The sequence below is a fragment of the Juglans microcarpa x Juglans regia genome, chromosome 6S, assembly GCF_004785595.1.
Source record: "Juglans microcarpa x Juglans regia isolate MS1-56 chromosome 6S, Jm3101_v1.0, whole genome shotgun sequence".
In the NCBI taxonomy this organism is placed as follows: domain Eukaryota; kingdom Viridiplantae; phylum Streptophyta; class Magnoliopsida; order Fagales; family Juglandaceae; genus Juglans; species Juglans microcarpa x Juglans regia.
Window position 1 is genome coordinate 18349879 of NC_054605.1, and position 19135 is coordinate 18369013.

Here is a 19135-nt window from a genome sequence, read left to right on the forward strand (position 1 = left end):
ATTCACATTTTATATCTGACTTTTTTTTTTTTATAGAATGTAGAGGATGGGATAATGAATAGTAAATAATAAAAAGAATTATTTTTTGAGAAAAGTTTTTCTATCCCACAATCGTATATCACATATTTACTGATATGATTTTTTTTTTAAATTTTTTTGTCTGTGATATAGGGGGAATATAGTTTTTTTTAATTTTTATAAAATAAGAAAAAATGATTTAAATTGGATATATGTGCTGAGAAATGGGAAGCGTTTAAGTGCAATCGTGTCAGCAATCCAGACAATTGGACCACAGAAAAGATGTGTAGTGCCGCACTATTCAATTCGCGTCCTCATGCCAGCAACACTTCCTTTTCAGGGGCGAGAAGCTGAAACTCTCTCTCTCTCTCTCTCTTCCAGTGGAATAAAGAGAACCCAGAACCACCGAACCCTAGTCAGCGTCTTTCATATCTGATAATTTCCAGAATTCCAGGGTAATCCTCCTTGTCTGATATACAAACTTAGCTCGTATTAGATTCATTTCAATTTCCTGGAGTAACTGGAAAGTGGTTCCATTTTTTTTATTCGTATGCTTTTGACATTTCATGTTAATCGTGTTTGTTTGATTCCCATAAATATTCATGTTAGCTTGCTTCTGTGTTGTATATAACTATTTTTGTTCAATGAAATGTTGTTATTTTGAGTTTGAATATGCTTTGACACTGCAAATCTTCTCGTGATTTTGGTTTTGTTTTTTTGGTTGATGATTAGTTCATACGATGAATGTAAGCTGATCTGAGTTGGGTATTTTGTTGTTGTTATTACTGGGTTCTAAAATGATAAAGTTGGGGCAACTGTATCATGCAAGTTTGTCACCTTTCTTGTTAGAGAAATATGGCTTTCTTTATTTCTATGGAAGAGCTAATATGCTAATAGGGAGAAAACATAGGTAAAATATTAAAATTTCTAAATTGACCGCTTTTAAAGTGCTGAATAATTTGAATTGATACGAGACAAGTTTGTTTTCATGTAATGGCCGTATTAGCTCTGTGAAATATGTGCTGACGAATAATGAATACATGAACAGAGTGAGGGCTGTTTTGGATGTACTACGAATACTTCAATTGTTCCATTGTGTATAGACATTGGGAATAGGGACCCGATTGCAATACTTGGGAACCATGGTTACGTAAGAATAATTAGAACTTTCAAAACCAATAATCAGTTGTTGATGCTTCATGATAGCAGCAGCATTGGCTGGTGGTGCAGCTCAGTACTTGTAAACACACTGGGACAAGCCAACTTAGTGCATGTTTGGATAATGAGACGAGATGAGATGAGAAATTCTCAAAACTTCTAAAAACTTTTTATAATTTCCTTCTCAACATCACTTGAACACAAAACACTTTTCAATCAAATCTTCAACCTTTTCATCTAATCATTACCTAAACATTATCCAAACACAAAACTCAGTATAACTTTTCCAAACTTCCAAACAAAACACAAAAATCAATACAATTTTTTTAAATTTCAAAACAAAAAACAATATTAAAAAATTGTATTCAAACAATTTATTAACTTTATAATATTTTTAGTCAATTTTTTCACTCATTTTCCAAAACCTAATAAAACATTTTTACTCAAACCATTTCACTACTATTCACAAACCATTTCTACTATTCACAAAATTATAAGATACTCTAAGTATCCAAACGAGCCCTAAAGAATCTTCTTGATTGAGATGGATGATAGAATCTTCTACTATATCACTGTGGTAATTTATCAATGCCAGAATTGCTATACTTAGTTCTTGGTTAACTTTTGCCAACTATATATGTTTTATATTGGTGGTGGCTAGTTTTGGCATTATACCTTGTAATTAAGAAACTATGAATATGTTGTGTGAAGGGCAGAAGATGGCACTCGCTTCCCAGACAGGCTCGTCGTATTGTGTTCGCACTGAAATAATAAGATCTAAACCTAGGAACAATTTAGTATTTAGTACGACAAAAAATGTCAAGGCATCAAAAATGAAGGAACTTTGTGCTGGTTTCTTGTCCTCATCATCTAATTCTGGCAAGAAGGAACATATTTTGCGGATAGATGGTCCTGGAGTAGGATGCAAACGAGGTCATCGAGTGATTGTCACTGCAAGCCCTCCTACCGAGGATGCTGTAATTGGTACTGGGCCATTGACGAAAGAGGATCTTGTACAATACCTTGCCTCTGGATGCAAGCCTAAGGAAAAATGGAGGTACAGTTACAATTTTACTATATATTTTAACTGGAATTGTATACTCGTATTCTTGTGCCATGTACCCTGCTCAAACATGTTGCATGATTGACTATGAATCCAATTCCCTATATCTTGCACCACTATGCTGCCTTTTCTGTTTGGAATGTTTCATAAATTTCCCTTTGGCCTAATACATGTGGTCGTGTAGGTTCTTCATGTGAGTTGCATAATTAGTAATTTTGGACGAACTTAATCAGTTGGAAATTCTTATTATGATAAAATTCAGTGATATTTTGGTGATCTGTGGTATCAACTATGTTCTTACATGAGTTTCTTAACGAATTTACCACTTGTTCTGTTCCTAATGTTTTCATTCATAGCTTTTCTTCATGCAATATTTAGGAAAAGTAATTTAACTCAAAATTTCCCAGTACTAGGTTCTATTTAGGTTTTCTGTTTAGTAAACCTTGCTTTGAATTCATTGCGCTTAAGGTTGTTGTTATTATATATGGTTCGTGATATCTTTGATTGCCATGTCTTATTATTTTCTTCTTTCACATCTGATTAATTATTTCAATACTTGTAACTTATTAAATTGTCATATGGTCATTGCAGAATAGGAACAGAACATGAGAAGTTTGGTTTTGAGTTTGGTACTCTACGTCCGATCAAGTATGAACAAATAGCGGAGTTGCTGAATGGGATTGCTGAGAGATTTGATTGGGAGAAGATAATGGAAGGTGAAAACATTATAGGACTCAAACAGGTAAACTGCTTATCCTCTGTACGTTTATCATGTCTGAACTTCATTCATGTTGTTGGCTATTTTATCTTATGAATGGTAAAGCTTGAGATTTATTTTGGAGAAATCCATATAAAGATGAAAAAATGAGAATTTTCTTATCAAAAAAAATTTTGGAGAAGCAACAGTTTTTAATGTTGATTTCTCAGATGAATCCCTGTCAAGAAACTTTTTTGACTTATAAAAAAAAAAAAAAAAACTTTTCATTTGTTGATAGTGAATTTCTAACTAAAAAAAATAATAATTACAAGTTACATTAATTGTGGGCCAGGGAAAGCAAAGCATATCACTGGAGCCTGGGGGTCAGTTTGAGCTTAGTGGTGCACCTGTTGAAACTTTGCACCAAACGTGTGCTGAGGTTAATTCACACCTTTATCAGGTTGGTTGACATAATAATACTTGGTTATATGCAAGAAAACGCTTGTGGCTAATTGTTGTGGCTAATTGTTAAGTCATGTTATGTGGTGCATTTGGAGAGGGAAATGCTCAGATTTTTTAGGGCCATAAGACATCCTACCGAATCTAAAATTCCACTTTTTGAGAGTATGTTTCTCTTAAACGACTTGCGCAAACTCTTCGTCTTTCTCGAAGTTGTTGAATACACTGAATTCCGTAATCTTAGGAGAAATATGAACTATTTTTCTCTAATATTAGTACGACTTGCTGGAAAAGGTGACAGGAGGAAGTTACACAATTGATAAACTTCTATGCCTTTTTGGTTGTGCTTCTCTGGTATTTGCTCTAAACAGTCATACCTTTATGTAGGCAAAGATACATGCTAATTTAGGACTTTTGACAAGCTACAAATGCAACCTATTTGATTTGTAGTTGTATGCTGGAAGCAACATCTAACATCAAAAGAAGTAATTTTAAGAAGTAACAAAATCAACTTCGTTGCTTTTTGTTTGTGTTTGAAGTATATATGTCACATAAAGCACTTGTTTCTCACTTATCCAAAAGTAATTTACTTATCAAACACAAAAACCTTTGGTGTTTTAAGGATGAGGAGAATATTGATGCTTACAGTATTGACTATGATAATTGTTTTGATAAAGCGTTCTGGCAAGCATTTGTCACTTTTAATTTTTTGCAGTCTGTGTTCTAGGCTGTTCAAATTTTATTACTGTCATCAAGACACAATATGTATATTAGGTCCACAAATGCCTTTTATACTTTTTGTCAAAGAGAAGAAATGTGGTAGAGGACTGTAATTTAGTCTGCATTGAGTTTGTGATACATTGTTAGTAAATATACCATCATGTTAGAGTGGATTCTGGACAATCTGTTTATGTTCTAGGTTTCCTTTATGTCATATGTTATCAACTTATGATATATCTAAATTTTTTTTGATAAGTAAAAATATTGTATATATCAAAAGAAGAAACCAAGTACACTAAATGTATACAAGAAAACACCTTGTCCAAAATGACCCAACAAGTCCCTAATTCCCAAAAAGTCCATAAAAAAACCAACCCAAAGTACATCAGACCCGACCCCAATCCTTGTTTCCCGTATAACTAAAACTCTACCCAAACACCAACCCCAACACCTTGATTCCCGTATTCACAATACCCTCCCTTTAGACTTCCCTCTAGTTGAACTACCATCCTTAGCGTCGTAGTTGATTGTCGAAAAGAGACGCTGTAACTCCTTGCTTTTCTTGAAGCTTGATTTGGTTTCAAATGTGCGGCTTGCCTTGATCGCAGTAATTAGTTCGTTAAATTGATCTTCACATCCTCCATGTGAATTCTCACGAACTGCTGAATCTCGTTAACTTTAGGCAGAATCCAATCCGCTATTGGAGGAAGAGAGACTAGGGGAGCCACAATATCCCCATCAACCTGCACTCCCGACTCTAGACATTCCTCTACACAAGGCACCAACGCCAAACCCATTGGTTGTCCAGTAACTCCTTTGGTTCTCTCTAATGGTATCAGAGTCCCCATTAGAGATTCTGGGGGTGACATCAAGTCCCTTTACCTTTGGGGTGATAGCGGATCCTACATCTCATTCAGACCTCGGCAGTACACATTTTTCCTTCAACTCTGACGAGGGAGCCATAGTTTCTTCAGGGACTAAGGGTGTAATACCGACTATCGATCTATCCTGTGTTACACGAGATGAATGACATTTCATTACTAATGTCTCTACGCCAATACCCGATGTAGACCCCATTTCAATAACCCAGATTTCCATTTGACCTGCCATACTCTCCTGGATCTGGTTATAGGACAGGGCCGAATCCGATCTTCTGTTTTCCTTTTTCTAAGTTTAAAGGATTCAGGCCTATCATGTTTCTTACCACCATGTTGCCTCCAGCTGAAAGCCGATCTATTTTCGTAGACAAGAAAGTTATCGTTGTCTTCAACTTGACAAGTTGGGTTTCCATCTCCTTTAGAGAATTGTGCATCTCGACAAGCTGGTCTTGAGGCGTGATTGACAGACCCCCCACACTCTGAACCCCCGAAGCATGTCCCGTCTTTAGAGTTGCCGCATAGGATTGCCTTGCCATAGAGGATGTACTTGGGTCTTTCTCCATGTTCTCCCTCCCTGCCACACCACCTTGTCCTTCCAAGCTGTCACTCCCTCTCTTGCCGAAGGAAAAATGACGCAGCACCTCCCCCATCCTTCTCCAACCATTGCCCCCCTCTTCAGGAATGAAAATAAAATTCCTCCCCCCCCCCCCCCTCACCACCATACTCCTCCACCGCCATATACCGTCCGCGAGCATTCGAGTAGCGATGCGCTGTGAAACTGCGTCGACCTTCCCGGACAGTGGAGAAAAAATCTTGTTTCTTATCCTTAGTACATGCTTCTATGGCCTTGGCCAGCCACTGCACTGTTGTCGAACCCAGAACCAACTTAGATATCACCCTTCGACTCCTTTCAGTAATGGCCAACATGCTCCCCTCCTTTACCAATGTAAAGGATTTAGATTCTATGGCCAACTCCATAGAAGAACCCATACTGGCCCACTCCCTTCTTCAACAACCATTCATCATCTCAGAGAAGCACTGCGAAGTTGTGGACTCTAGGTCGTGCTCACTGCAAGCATTGCAGAGTTGTTTCCAGCTGCAAATCGTGCTCATAGAAGACGCCGGCACACTCGCCGGAGCCTTCAGGGTTGACGGCACGACCAAGTGGAGTCTTCGGGAGGATCGCCGGAGTACTCTGAGAGGCAAATCTAAGACGCCGGAGGTTGAACCAACGCCGGACGGCCCTCAGCGAAGTCGTCGAGGTCCGTCGGCTTTATCTGTGCCGAAGGTGAGGTGTGTCTCGCCGGCGAAGGGTGGGTGGCGGCAGATCTGGTTCCTTAGGGTTTTCGCGCTTCGTATTGTTCTCTCTCCTCTGGACCGACGCCGGACGGCCCTCAGGGAAGTTGCCGGGGCCCGTCGGCTTTGTCTGTGACGACGGTGAGAGGTCACTCGCCGGCAAGGGTGGCGGCGGCTTCCTTAGGGTTTTATGTATGAGAGAGTTTTCCTTACGTACGGAGGGAGTTTTCACGTTTGACACCTTCGGTAGACGCCCTCCATTTACACCTCACATCACCCTAAATATATCTAAATTGATATATCTAAATTGATCGAAGTTTGTTGTGTAATGTTTCTAAATTAGATGATGCTCATGCACACTCCAATATATTATAATGCAAAGTTATATAATCACCTTCACGAATTAATCATTATTGCCCATTGTCGTTGGTATCATAGCCCTCTATATTGTGCTAAATTAACGCCAGGGCATTTTTGCCATTTTTGGGATGTCTCATGAAAGTATCTATTATGTGCTTTTGAACTTATTGGTTGTCTTCAAACGCTGCATTTTAATAGGTCAAAGCTGTTACAGAGGAAATGGGAATCGGATTTCTTGGAATTGGTTTCCAGCCCAAATGGGGACTGAGGGACATACCTATAATGCCCAAGGTATTTTGAGTCATCTTTCCAATCTTTTTGTTTTGAGGGAAAATTATAATTCCTCAATTGGTTAAAAACAACAAACCATAGCACTTGTTGAAAGTTAGCTCCCGAGCTGAATTAGAAGAAACAGAAAAGATGTAAGACTTGGTCCATTTAATTTATTTATGCTGTTCTATACATTTTTTCCCATGTTTTACCACCTAGGACTCATATCATGCAGAATCAAGCTTTTTGAGTAACAATCAATTTCACTCTTCTAAGCTTATTTCTTGAACTAGCTACTCTCCACCATTTCAGTTGAAGCTTCCATATTTAAAGTTGCATTTAGTGACTGACATTGTAATGTTACATATAAGGCGTAAGGAAATTCCAAAAACCATTTAGTGACTGACATTGTAATGTTACATATAAGGCGTAAGGAAATTCCAAAAACCATGTTGTCTACTTCTACTGGTACTCAGCAAAGCTTGTGACCCTGTCAACTAGCCTTTTAATAATATTGAGTTTCTCCATCTACAATTCATATTTACCTGTTGGACACTTCAATTACTTGCATACTAACAGAATATTTTGACTCAGGGAAGATACGAGATTATGAGGAATTACATGCCCAAAGTTGGCTCACTTGGACTAGATATGATGTTTAGGACATGCACTGTACAGGTGAGATTCATGTTATAATGTCATGATCAGATCATTTTAAAGTACCTAATTAAATTTTGGAAAGGTTTCATAATTTGAGAATAGAAGGAATATCTTCTCATTTGAACTCATTGCTAGTGTTGCGGCTTGAAAGTGATATACATTAATTTCCACTTTTAATAGGTCAATCTGGACTTCATTTCTGAAGCTGACATGATCAGGAAATTCCGTGCTGGTCTTGCTTTGCAGCCCGTGAGAAACTTTTGTCCTTTCTGTTATTAGTGGAAATTTGTCTAATCTTGTGGTAACTAACTATTATTATGAATAAAACAGATAGCAACAGCTCTATTTGCAAACTCACCTTTCACTGAGGGAAAGCCAAATGGTTATCTCAGCATGAGGAGGTTTCCAAAAGTTCTCTTCGTGTTTCCTTCTGTATTTACTGTTTGCATTCTCTGGGCGTCTATGCTAATTCATTTCCTTTCTTCTTTTTCTTATTTGAACAGCCACATTTGGACTGATACTGATAATAATCGCAGTGGCATGCTTCCATTTGTTTTTGATGATTCCTTTGGGTGAGTTTCCCTTATATCTCTTTCTCTCTAATGATTTTTCAACTTATGAATGTAATGGCAGATGTTGCTGCTGCTCTGTTGACTTAAATATATTCACTAGTATTCTGTTTTCAGCATTTTTGGAAAGACATATCTTGGCCTATACTGATATATTCTTGCTCATTTGGGGTGAAGGGTTGTCATAACGAACTCCTGTCCAGCGGATTTCTAATTTTATCCATCTTTTGAATTCTTTTTTTGGGATTCATGAATCTGTGTAAAGTAGTGGTCTAGTCTAGGAGACATGTTTACCTACACATGCATGAAACCTTAATTTTTTTTGTCATTTCTGAGCCATGCATGAAACCTTCTGCTTGTATCTTGGTATACAATCATTTGCATTTGTTCCCTGAGTTTTAGGGTGTGTTTGGCAAGTGAGGTACTCTCACTACTATTTTTGACTTTATTATTACTTTTTACCTACTTTTCTACTATTCATTACTTTTTACCTACTTTTTAATATTTTATTATTACTTTTTCATTACTTTTTTACTACTATTCACAAATATTCTCAACACTTCTCAAGTATTCTCACTATCCAAACACAGCCTTAGAGGTTTAATGGGTTCATGAATCATCCATTTTATGATTTGTATTTAGAACCATTATTATGATGATCAAATCTAAAATAAGGGGAAATAAAACTTTGCACACTCAAACTATGAAAACAGTCACTTTTCATCCCAAACACAACTTTTGGCAATTTGTACTCTTGGACATGTCACACAATCTTTTTTTTTTTTAATAACTAAAATGAGATTTTATTAATCCACATAATTAGGCAATACCCGAGTACATAGAAAGTATACAAGAAAGAGCCAAATTACAAACTAGCGCTACAGAAAGTAGCATAAAAGTCATTAAAACTTGTTCCATTCAATACAATAGATGAAGCCCGAAGCAACAATGTATGAAAAAAAAAGGCCCTAAAACCATCCGGAGAGCGTTCCCTATTGTCAAAACAACGACCATTTCTATCGTTCCATGTGCACCACATTAAGCATCGAGGCACCATCTTCCAAACAGCTGCAAGTGACGATTGCCCCGAGTCCCTCTCCAACATGACAATAAATCTATCACCCTCTTAGGCATTACCCATGTGATACCAAGCCTAGTGAAGATTTCATCCCATAAAGCCTTGACTACTTCACAATGAAGAAGTAGGTGATCTGCTGATTCATTGCACATGAAGCACTAATCTATTATGTAGAGGCCACACTTTTTCAGCTTGTCGATAATTAATATTTTCCCATGGGATGCCAACCAGCCGAAGAAGGCAACCTTGAGGGGAGCATTGCTCCTCCAAATGCTCTTCCATGGGAAGGCATTAGAGGAGTGAGTCGTAAATGCCTTGTAATATGATCAGACTGAAAATTTCTTGTTCCCTGTAAGTGTCCAAAGTAATCTTTCCTCCCCTTCTGCCTGTAGTTTCAGCACATATAACACTGTAAAAATCAGCAATGTCTCCCAGCTTCCAATCATGTACAAGCTCTAGTAAATCTCATGGACCATTGAAGGGAATCAATGGAGATGCTCATATTATCAGCCACAAAGGCACCCTTATCTAACGCAATCCTATAAAGAGAGGGGAAAGTGTTTTTCAAAGCAACATCACTACACCAAATATCGTGCCAAAACCTGATTCGCATGCCCCTTCCCACCTTAAGTCTAAAATTACCGAGTAAATCTTCCCATCCATTCTGAATAAATTTCCAAACTTCCACGCCATAAGCCCCTCTTACCATATTAGAGCACCAACCTCCCCAAATGCTCCCATATTTAACATCGATGATGTTCCTCCAAAGAGTATCCCCGATGATATTGCCATAACCATTTTCCAAGAAGGGCCTTGTTGAAGGTTCTCAATTTTCTTACCCCCAACCCGCCACAAGACAAAGGGGTGCAAACTTTATCCCATTTAATCAAATGGAATTTTTTCTCATCCTTTAACCCTCCCCACAGAAAGTCACGGAATATCTTCTCCAGTCTATTTGCCACCCCTGCAGGCAAAGGAAATAAAGATAAAAAGTACATTGGGAGATTAGATAATGTACTCTTGATTAGTGTGATTCTAACGCCTTTAGACAAGTAAGTTATCTTCCAACCAGTTTGCGTTCGATTTTCTCAACAATCCCATCCCACATTGCCTTGGATTTATGAGGAGCCCCCAAAGGAAGTCCAAGGTACTTCATAGGCAAGGATGACACCTTGCAGCCCAAGATGGCAGCCACTTCGCTTAAATTATCAACCGAGCCAACTGGAACTATTTCAGATTTTGTTAAATTCACCTCAAGACCAGAGACAGCTTCAAAGCAAAGTAAGAGGGCTCTCAAGGAGCAAATCTGATCAGGATCCGGATCACAATCTTGAAGGTCAGATCATGTTTGAGGGTGTAAGTTGCCATGAAATGGCATCTTGGTGTGTAAATTGATGAATTTAATAGTTTCAGATGCAAATTAAAATAAAAAATCTACTTTCTCCTTACATTAATAAAGCTAAGTTATCACTAGGATTTCGTTTATGCCAGAAACAAAACATGCTTATGCGAGACTAGGTTACGTTTGGGTAGTGAGGTATTCTCAGGTATTTTATGAATAGTAGTGAAAAAGTAATGAAAAAGTAATGATAGAATATTGAATAGTAGTGAAAAATAATAATAAAATAATGAATAATAGTGAAGTATTCTGAGAATACCTGATCAAAAGAACTGTTGCACTAGACACATTACGTCTACATGGACTATCAAGCATTTGCTCACTATTTCTAATTCTCAATTTGTTTACAGATTAAAAAAAAATTCTACTTCTCAATAACAGTGGGGAGTTGAAGTTCAGGTCTTTTGTTCTAAACACCTTTTTCATTGGATAAGGGCCCAAGATGGTTTTGCTCTCTCTATTTCTACTTAGAATTTTTAGCAGTTTTTCCTTCTATTTGTTTGGTCAATCTCTTTTATACTTCTTGTGTACTGGGGTAACACCATTTTTCATCACTAATAAAATCTTACTTGTAAATATATATAGATATATCTTTTTTCCATGAATGATTGCTGCTTTCTAATTTTTTAAGTCCAGGGTTACCTGTCGATGCATTTAGTAAAACATTTGCTATGCTTTTTATGTTTACCTGCCAATGCATTTATTATGTTTCTCTTCCTGATTGCAGGTTTGAGCAGTATGTTGACTATGCTCTAGATGTTCCAATGTACTTTGTTTATCGAAAAAAGAAATATATCGACTGTACTGGAATGACTTTCCGGGTTTCCATCTATCCTTAAAATCTTGTAACTCAAGGCTGTTTTAGTCATTCTCTTTTTTTATTCAATTTCACTTCACCATTAAACTTGATTTGAACCCATCCATTTGTTGTAATAAATAATATTGTTTCTGTTACTTGTTTTGCAGGACTTTCTGGCTGGAAAACTTCCTTGCGCTCCAGGTGAATTGCCAACACTCAATGATTGGGAGAATCATTTGACAACAATATTTCCAGAGGTTCTACATGCATTTCTTATCTACTTTCTGAATTTGCTTCTTTTTCGAATGTTTTCACCGCATTTATACTGAAGTTTACTTCCTTTCTTCAGGTCAGGCTGAAGAGGTACTTGGAGATGAGGGGTGCTGATGGAGGCCCTTGGAGGAGGTTATGTGCTTTGCCTGCGTTTTGGGTAGTTGACCTCTTTGACTGTTTTACGTAACTAGCCTGTTTCTGATTGGCTGTATTATATAATTAGCCTGTTTCTAATCCTCTATTACATGTGTGTATCAGCTTTCTTAGTGTAATCTCATTGCTTCCTTTTGGGCACAAATCTTCTGATTATTATATTATTGTCTAAGAACAATAAATATTGCAATGTATCTTTGTTAGAGTATGAATTAAATGTTTAAATTCACCTTCTCATTAGCTTAAACTTTTGGGAAAATTATTGACTTACCATGCTTGTAGAGAAGAGATTTTGAGTTTGTACCCTAACTACACACTCTGCCCCAATCTCAATTAAATATTCCATGTGTTGGGTCTACTTATAAAGAGGAGGTCGACCCACACATGATGGTGAGTCTTAAAATATAAATTAAATGATTAAATTCACATTTTTCCTTTAGTTTAAGCTTTGCTTTTGTGATTTAATAAGCTTCATAAAAATCCCTTTTTGCCCATCCTCAAGTCCCTCACAATGTCAGCCCAAATATAGTTAATGGACCCTAGCAACACGTTAGCTTCCTCTGTCTCTGACATGTTTAGATTATGTTACAAACTTATTATACTTGGGCAATGCCTGTTTACTCGTTCAGTTAAAATTTTATTTTGCTTATAAAAAAACCAAACTTATTATTTCTAGGAACATCCGTTCATTGTGATTTCCTATCAAATGTCAGGTAGGTATATTATATGATGAGATTTCACTGCAAAAAGTTCTAGACATAACAGCCGATTGGACTGCAGAAGAAAGACAGATGCTGAGGGATAAGGTATTAAAAATAAACGTCCATATTTTTTCTCTCTCAAAAAAAAAAGTAATAGTCCGTGCTGGTGCTTGATGCTCTATTGTGAGCGGCATACTCTATTTCCTGTTCTCATTTACTCTGCATGCTTAAATTCTAATTTAATCAAACATGTCTTGTGTTGGAAATGATAAGAAGTTTGGTTGGCTGGAAGAGAAACACCCTATAGAGTGGTTGACGTTACTGGTGATTCAGGATTGGGCTTTTATATACTTCTTGTTGCATCTCTTGGTATCGGACTTTTAAGGGATGACAATTATAGATGCTAACATAGGAAGTGATGGAAGCACACTGTTCAGGGTTATGAGACTTTCCCTTGTTTTCATCCCAAAGTTGAATATTTATAGCCTAATAAAATTTTCATCCATAGTACGATATGATAAATTGTATCGTATTCTATGATTGTGTTCTATGAAATTCTATGCCAATATCATCTTTTTCTGGTGTTAAGATGGCATCCTAATTCCAAAATCTACTCAGTAGGTTCCAAAGACTGGGTTAAAGACACCTTTTCGGGATGGGTTGCTGAGGCATGTTGCTGAAGATGTTGTACAGTTGGCTAAGGTATGCAAGGGTTTCTTTCTTGCTTTTTTACTTGATTTTATTGTTGTTGTAAGGGCGTCATGTCTTATTCTGCAGGATGGCTTGGAAAGGAGAGGCTTCAAGGAATCGGGTTTCTTGAAGGAGGTGACTGAAGTGGTTAGTACAGGTACTGATTCAGGCCCTTCTTTTTATTAATCTTATTTATTCTTTTTCTCTGGCATTGGGAATCATTACTTCGAAAAGGTCTAAGGTTATACTTATCAAGAAAAGGTCTAAGGTTTCTGTTCGAAAATTTTATTGAGGACTTCATATTTTTTTGTTTTATCTTCTTATTTCCCTATGTATGTGAGATTGTATGTGTGCTGGTCACACAAAGTAATGTGCTGGAGTTCTAAATTCCACGCATTTTCTCAAAACTTCTAAATATTCAATCTTTCAAATATAAACATGATTTTGGAGATGTTCTTTGCCAAGACATGCTTATGGAACAGTCTTCTTCCATGGCAATCAGATCAGTCGTTCCCATTATCATCGATGTTGATCTGGTGTCAATTTTGGATGATATTCTTGGCAGGTGTAACGCCAGCTGAGAAGCTTTTGGAGCTGTTTCATGGGAAATGGGGACAGTCAGTAGATCCTGTTTTTGAGGAGCTACTCTACTGAGGTGAATCAAATTCTTGTGGGACTTTGGTAGGGCCCTTTTGTGTGTAAAACCCTTTCTTGAATTTTTGGGTGTAATCCTAGTAAATATTTCAAGGTGGTTTATCTTTGTGGTTTTAGATTTAAGATCTCAGCTGAATACACTGTGCTGTAAATCCTCTACAGCAGGCTTCTCCTGTTACTCATTGAATAAGACCAGATCAAACTCTGGTCATCTTGTCTCATAAACTTCCAAAATGGCAACTTAGTAATGTTGCATGGTTGGTAAGAAGTATCGAAAGGTTGGAATTATATTCCACCAATTTGCAGGAATATCAACTTTTGCAATGATGCAGTTACTGCTAGCCTTTAAATATATATGGTTACATTGGGCTCTTTAACAGACATTAGAATCCAAGTGCATATACCATATCAAGCCATTTGTCTACAACCCTCCTCCCCATTCTCTTGCTCTCCCCTTTTTTTCTCAGCAACAACCACATGGAAGTGCAGCCGGTGCTACAGCACCCGGAACCCTTGAGTCCGATCCCCGGCAGCAAATTACTATTGTTCGAATTCTGATCACTAATCCTAGTACATAATTTCTTACATTTGAGTCTATGACTGCATCATTAAATCAGGGCTGGTTTGGATAATGAGATGAGATGAGATGAGATAAGATAGTTTTAGATGAGTTGAATAAAATATTATTAGAATATTATTTTTAATATTATTAATTTTTTGGGATTTGAAAAGTTGAATTGTTTATTATATTTTGTGTGAGAATTTAAAAAAATTGTAATGATGAGACAAGATGAAACTATTTTTGAATCCAAACAGGGCGTTACTCTCCCATCCAATCTTGGCTGTCCATAAGCCATGTGGCTACCAACTTGTGCCATGTGCTCCCCTTCCTGCCACTGATTCTCTGCCATTCTTTCACAATCGTATTTTCCGGGGTTTTGTTTCGTGTGAATCGTTCGTTCTTTGTTTCTTTTCTCCTAGAATATTGAAAGGAAAAGATGTAAGGAAAAAAAAATGAAAGGTATATCTCAGTTATACATGGTCCTTTTTTTATAGATTACTACTATTCTAAAGCATCTGTTACTACATATTGTTTACATAATATAATTTGATTCAGAAAAATTTTAAAATTTGAATCTTACAGAATAAATATTAATATTTAAGTGATGTAAAATGTGTGGTCAACAACTTGAGAATATAATAAGAAGGATCAAGTTAGGTGGTAATAAACCAGCATCCTTTTCGTGAATTCCTATAATCCCTATGGTGATAATGTAGATGTGGACAGCCTAACTTAAATTTATTTTACAAACATATCTTTGACGTTATGACTCCCATCACGTTCCACCTTTTTGTAGTTTTCCCTGTCACGTATTCCACAGCGAAAAAACAGAAAAGAAAGAAAAGGAAAGGGTAGTCAGATGTCACGGAATTCTTTTCATAATAAATGCTTTATCTCCATTTATTTTTTCAAAAAAAGAATAGATTACATGCATGTAATCTCGATGTGTCAAGGCTAGTTTTCTGGAATTCAACATTGGATTCCACCAGCGCAGCCAAGCCAGTTTTTGTGGGGGTGCTGGAAAGAGATGGCCAGAAGAAATCAGTCATTTGAAGACTGACAGGGGATTCCCATGACCCCCATAATTGAGGCTTTCTACCTATCTGTCTCATCTTTTACTAACCCTATTTTATATTTACCAAGATGTATCTATTGGATCCCAGATTACTGAAACAGTCTTAGCCTAATAGTCATCCGCTATATTTTATCACCTTTTCTGCATCATCTTGATTGCCAAAGTCTATTGTTTTTAATGTTTCTTTATGGTTTGTGAATCATTTTAAAACATCAACTTGCGTTCATCATTTCTACATCTGCATTTAACTTACATGGTATGGATGTGAGAGAGAGAGAGAGAGAGTACCTAGTTTAGATACGGTATTCTTAAAATACCTCATTACTATTTATTATTTTATTATTACTTTTTCATTACTATTTACAGAATATCTAATAAAACTTTACTAGCCAAAAGTTACATGTTAAATTTTTGGCATTATCAACGCCTTGTAATTAATGATAGACTCAACTCCTGATGATAATTTGCCTTCAAGTTAACGCTAGAAAGAGACAAGAAAATCATTACTGTATTGAGATTTCTCTCAACTATGGTAACCAGCATCCCAATCATTTCTCTATTACATATGACCAAATCTTTTTTGTGGGTTGTTCACCATAACTAAGATAATACAGAAGTAACAAATAACAATTAAAATCATTTCAACCGCTTAAAGATACGCTATTCTGTAATGAATTCTGTAAACTGTTGTTAAAGAAAACCCCACCATTCTGTGCAACATGGATCAAGTAGATGCCAAAAAAATAAAAATCTATACTCAATGAACAGGTAAAAAAACTAGAGCTCTGAATATAGTTAAATACATTTGATTACAGATAGCATGATATCTAGTCGTCGAGGAAAATGAGATTCGTAAAGAGGTTGAGAACCAAGCTATGGAATCTTAATGACAGATGGGAAATCAAATGAGAGGATGGCTTGGTGATTTTCAGCTGGAATGAGGCCAGAGGGACTAGTAAGCATCCTGTAGTTACCTTCCAATATCCAGCTCAGAACTCCTGTTGGAGTTTGACGTGGCATCCTCCAAACAAACCCACATGAAATGATTAATTGAACCTTATTCTTTTTCATTTTCATTCTGAGGGAGAGACAGAAATATCATAGTCCAGCTTCAAAGTCCTATATCTCTCATCGAGTCATTTATTTCCTCATAACTCCCCCTCTCTTAAGCTCTATAAATTTCTCTCCCCTTTCTTAGCGTTTTATCCAAAAATCTTCATAAAAAAAAACCCTCATTTACCCATTTCATATAAACTCACGATCCCATCAAGAAAAATGAGAGAAATTCTCCACGTTCAAGCAGGTCAATGTGGCAACCAAATTGGTGCCAAATTCTGGGAGGTTGTGTGTGATGAACATGGCATTGATGCCACAGGAAGTTATGTTGGTAATTCTCACCTTCAGCTGGAGAGGGTGAACGTTTACTACAATGAAGCAAGTGGTGGTCGCTATGTTCCTAGAGCCGTGTTAATGGACCTTGAGCCGGGTACCATGGACAGCTTGCGGACAGGTCCTTATGGGAAACTATTTAGACCTGATAACTTTGTTTTCGGTCAAAGTGGCGCTGGAAACAATTGGGCTAAAGGGCATTACACTGAGGGAGCTGAATTGATTGATTCTGTTCTTGATGTTGTTCGCAGAGAGGCTGAGAACTGTGATTGCTTACAAGGTATTCCAGCTTCCATTTCTTCATTTCCGAGCCTGGTAAAATGATAAATTCTAACATTCCAAAAACTGAATTTTAAAAATTAATGCAATCACTAAAACTCAATTGTTACATGTAAGCAGGTTCTGTTGATACATAAATGTTACATGCAGAAGCAAAAAATGTACATTTACTTTAACAGAGTGACATTGGAATGTGTCGTACAAACATAAGCTCCAAAGTTTTTGTACCAAATTTTGGATGTGGGAAGTGAGGTAGAGTATATAGCAATGCTAATCTTCCTGGATTGTATCTGTGCTTGACAGGGTTCCAGATTTGCCATTCACTGGGAGGAGGGACAGGGTCGGGGATGGGAACACTTCTGATATCAAAGATCAGGGAAGAATATCCTGATAGGATGATGTTGACTTTCTCAGTGTTCCCGTCGCCCAAGGTCTCTGATACTGTGGTTGAGCCCTACAATGCAACCCTCTCTGTGCACCAGCTTGTTGAAAATGCTGATGAGTGTATGGTCCTTGACAATGAAGCTCTCTATGATATTTGTTTCCGAACCCTCAAGCTCACAAATCCAAGCTGTAAGTACAAACTTACTGTTCTTTCTATACACGTATTTGTTAATTACCCTAAGCAATACCATGATGTTAACTATCTATTGTGCACATATTTGTATCCCAGTTGGTGATCTCAACCATCTGATCTCAACAACCATGAGTGGAGTAACATGTTGCCTCCGTTTCCCTGGTCAACTCAATTCTGATCTTCGCAAACTAGCCGTCAACTTGATCCCCTTCCCACGCCTCCACTTCTTCATGGTTGGTTTTGCACCCTTAACTTCCCATGGCTCCCAACAATACCGTGCACTCACCATCCCTGAACTCACTCAGCAAATGTGGAATGCCAAAAACATGATGTGCGCCGCTGATCCACGCCACGGCAGGTACCTAACAGCCTCAGCTATGTTCCGTGGCAAAATGAGCACCAAGGAAGTTGATGAGCAAATGATGAATGTACAAAACAAGAACTCCACCTACTTTGTTGAGTGGATACCTAATAACGTTAAATCAAGTGTTTGTGACATTCCGCCAACTGGATTAACCATGTCTTCTACATTCATGGGAAATTCCACGTCGATTCAAGAAATGTTTAGGCGTGTTTCAGAGCAATTCACGGTCATGTTTAGGCGAAAGGCATTCTTGCATTGGTATACTGGGGAGGGGATGGATGAGATGGAGTTTACAGAGGCTGAAAGTAACATGAATGATTTGGTTTCGGAGTATCAACAATATCAAGAGGCTGCTGCAGATGAGGAGTATGATGAGGAAGCGACGGTGGAGAATTAAGGGGCATGTACAATTTTGGGCATGGTCATGACTTGTGTTTTAGAATGCTATGTTTGTGCTGTGGTTGTGAAGAAAGGGTTCATTATTGATGAGATCGGCTTTTACCTGTTCATGTTTTTGAATTTATGATTGGCATAATTTATGTAACCTTGAATTGTGAAGAGACCAAAAAGAGAAAATAATCATGTAATGAGAGAGTATGAGGTTTGGAAGAATGTGAATATTTTTCATCGTATTTTCATTTATACGCTCGCATATGCTTCTTCAAATTATGGAATTTTACGAGGAAAAGGAAAAGATAAAGAGAGATCAATGTGACCAAGCCCTCTCGATCATAATGCAGAGAAGTAAGTTCAGACAATGTAAAAACTTCACATCCCTGAATGATTTTTGTCCTCTTTTTTATGTTTTTATTCTAGAATTGTTGATTAAATTTTGTAGCAATTACAAAAATCTCGTTAAAATAAGAGAGGAATTGGAATATAGAGCTCAAGTATAACTTATTGCATTGGCACTGTTCCCATAAATTCATAGATTTCAACACCGCATATCACTCAAACAAGAGCAACTCAAAAAGAGTTGAAGAGACCTAAAATG

The 19135-nt window shown here is 37.2% G+C and overlaps 2 protein-coding genes across 3 annotated transcripts; both read left to right on the forward strand.

Annotated features, from left to right (window-relative positions):
• The first annotated feature begins 312 nt into the window (after window positions 1-312).
• LOC121237552 (glutamate--cysteine ligase, chloroplastic) lies at window positions 313-14204 on the forward strand. 2 transcript variants are annotated; one of them, XM_041134340.1, is made up of 16 exons: window positions 313-473; window positions 1888-2233; window positions 2831-2981; window positions 3289-3396; window positions 6848-6940; window positions 7514-7597; window positions 7760-7828; window positions 7910-7980; window positions 8083-8151; window positions 11353-11446; window positions 11592-11681; window positions 11774-11854; window positions 12564-12656; window positions 13173-13253; window positions 13329-13398; window positions 13807-14204. In XM_041134340.1, the coding sequence occupies exons 2-16, from the start codon at window positions 1896-1898 to the stop codon at window positions 13893-13895; spliced, it is 1581 nt and encodes a 526-aa protein (XP_040990274.1). In that variant the 5' UTR covers window positions 313-473; window positions 1888-1895; the 3' UTR covers window positions 13896-14204. The 2 variants fall into 2 exon arrangements, with proteins under 2 accessions (XP_040990274.1, XP_040990275.1); XM_041134341.1 differs by having other exon boundaries at window positions 1893-2233.
• Window positions 14205-16386: 2182 nt separating this feature from the next.
• On the forward strand, window positions 16387-18901 carry LOC121237575 (tubulin beta chain-like). Its single transcript, XM_041134380.1, has 3 exons — window positions 16387-17201; window positions 17504-17773; window positions 17874-18901. Exons 1-3 carry the CDS (start codon window positions 16808-16810, stop codon window positions 18536-18538), a joined length of 1329 nt encoding a protein of 442 aa, XP_040990314.1. The 5' UTR covers window positions 16387-16807; the 3' UTR covers window positions 18539-18901.
• The last annotated feature ends 234 nt before the right edge of the window (window positions 18902-19135 follow it).

What these genes read in the sequence shown, in the direction of transcription:
- LOC121237552 (XM_041134340.1), top strand. Translation starts at nt 1,896, where the DNA reads ATGGCACTCGCTTCCCAGACAGGCTCGTCGTATTGTGTTCGCACTGAA. An exon ending in AAGCCTAAGGAAAAATGGAG is followed by an intron (nt 2,234 to 2,830) that starts GTACAGTTACAA and finishes TGGTCATTGCAG; the next exon opens with AATAGGAACAGAACATGAGA. An exon ending in TTAATTCACACCTTTATCAG is followed by an intron (nt 3,397 to 6,847) that starts GTTGGTTGACAT and finishes GCATTTTAATAG; the next exon opens with GTCAAAGCTGTTACAGAGGA.
- LOC121237575 (XM_041134380.1), top strand. Translation starts at nt 16,808, where the DNA reads ATGAGAGAAATTCTCCACGTTCAAGCAGGTCAATGTGGCAACCAAATT. An exon ending in GAACTGTGATTGCTTACAAG is followed by an intron (nt 17,202 to 17,503) that starts GTATTCCAGCTT and finishes TGTGCTTGACAG; the next exon opens with GGTTCCAGATTTGCCATTCA. An exon ending in CAAGCTCACAAATCCAAGCT is followed by an intron (nt 17,774 to 17,873) that starts GTAAGTACAAAC and finishes TTTGTATCCCAG; the next exon opens with TTGGTGATCTCAACCATCTG.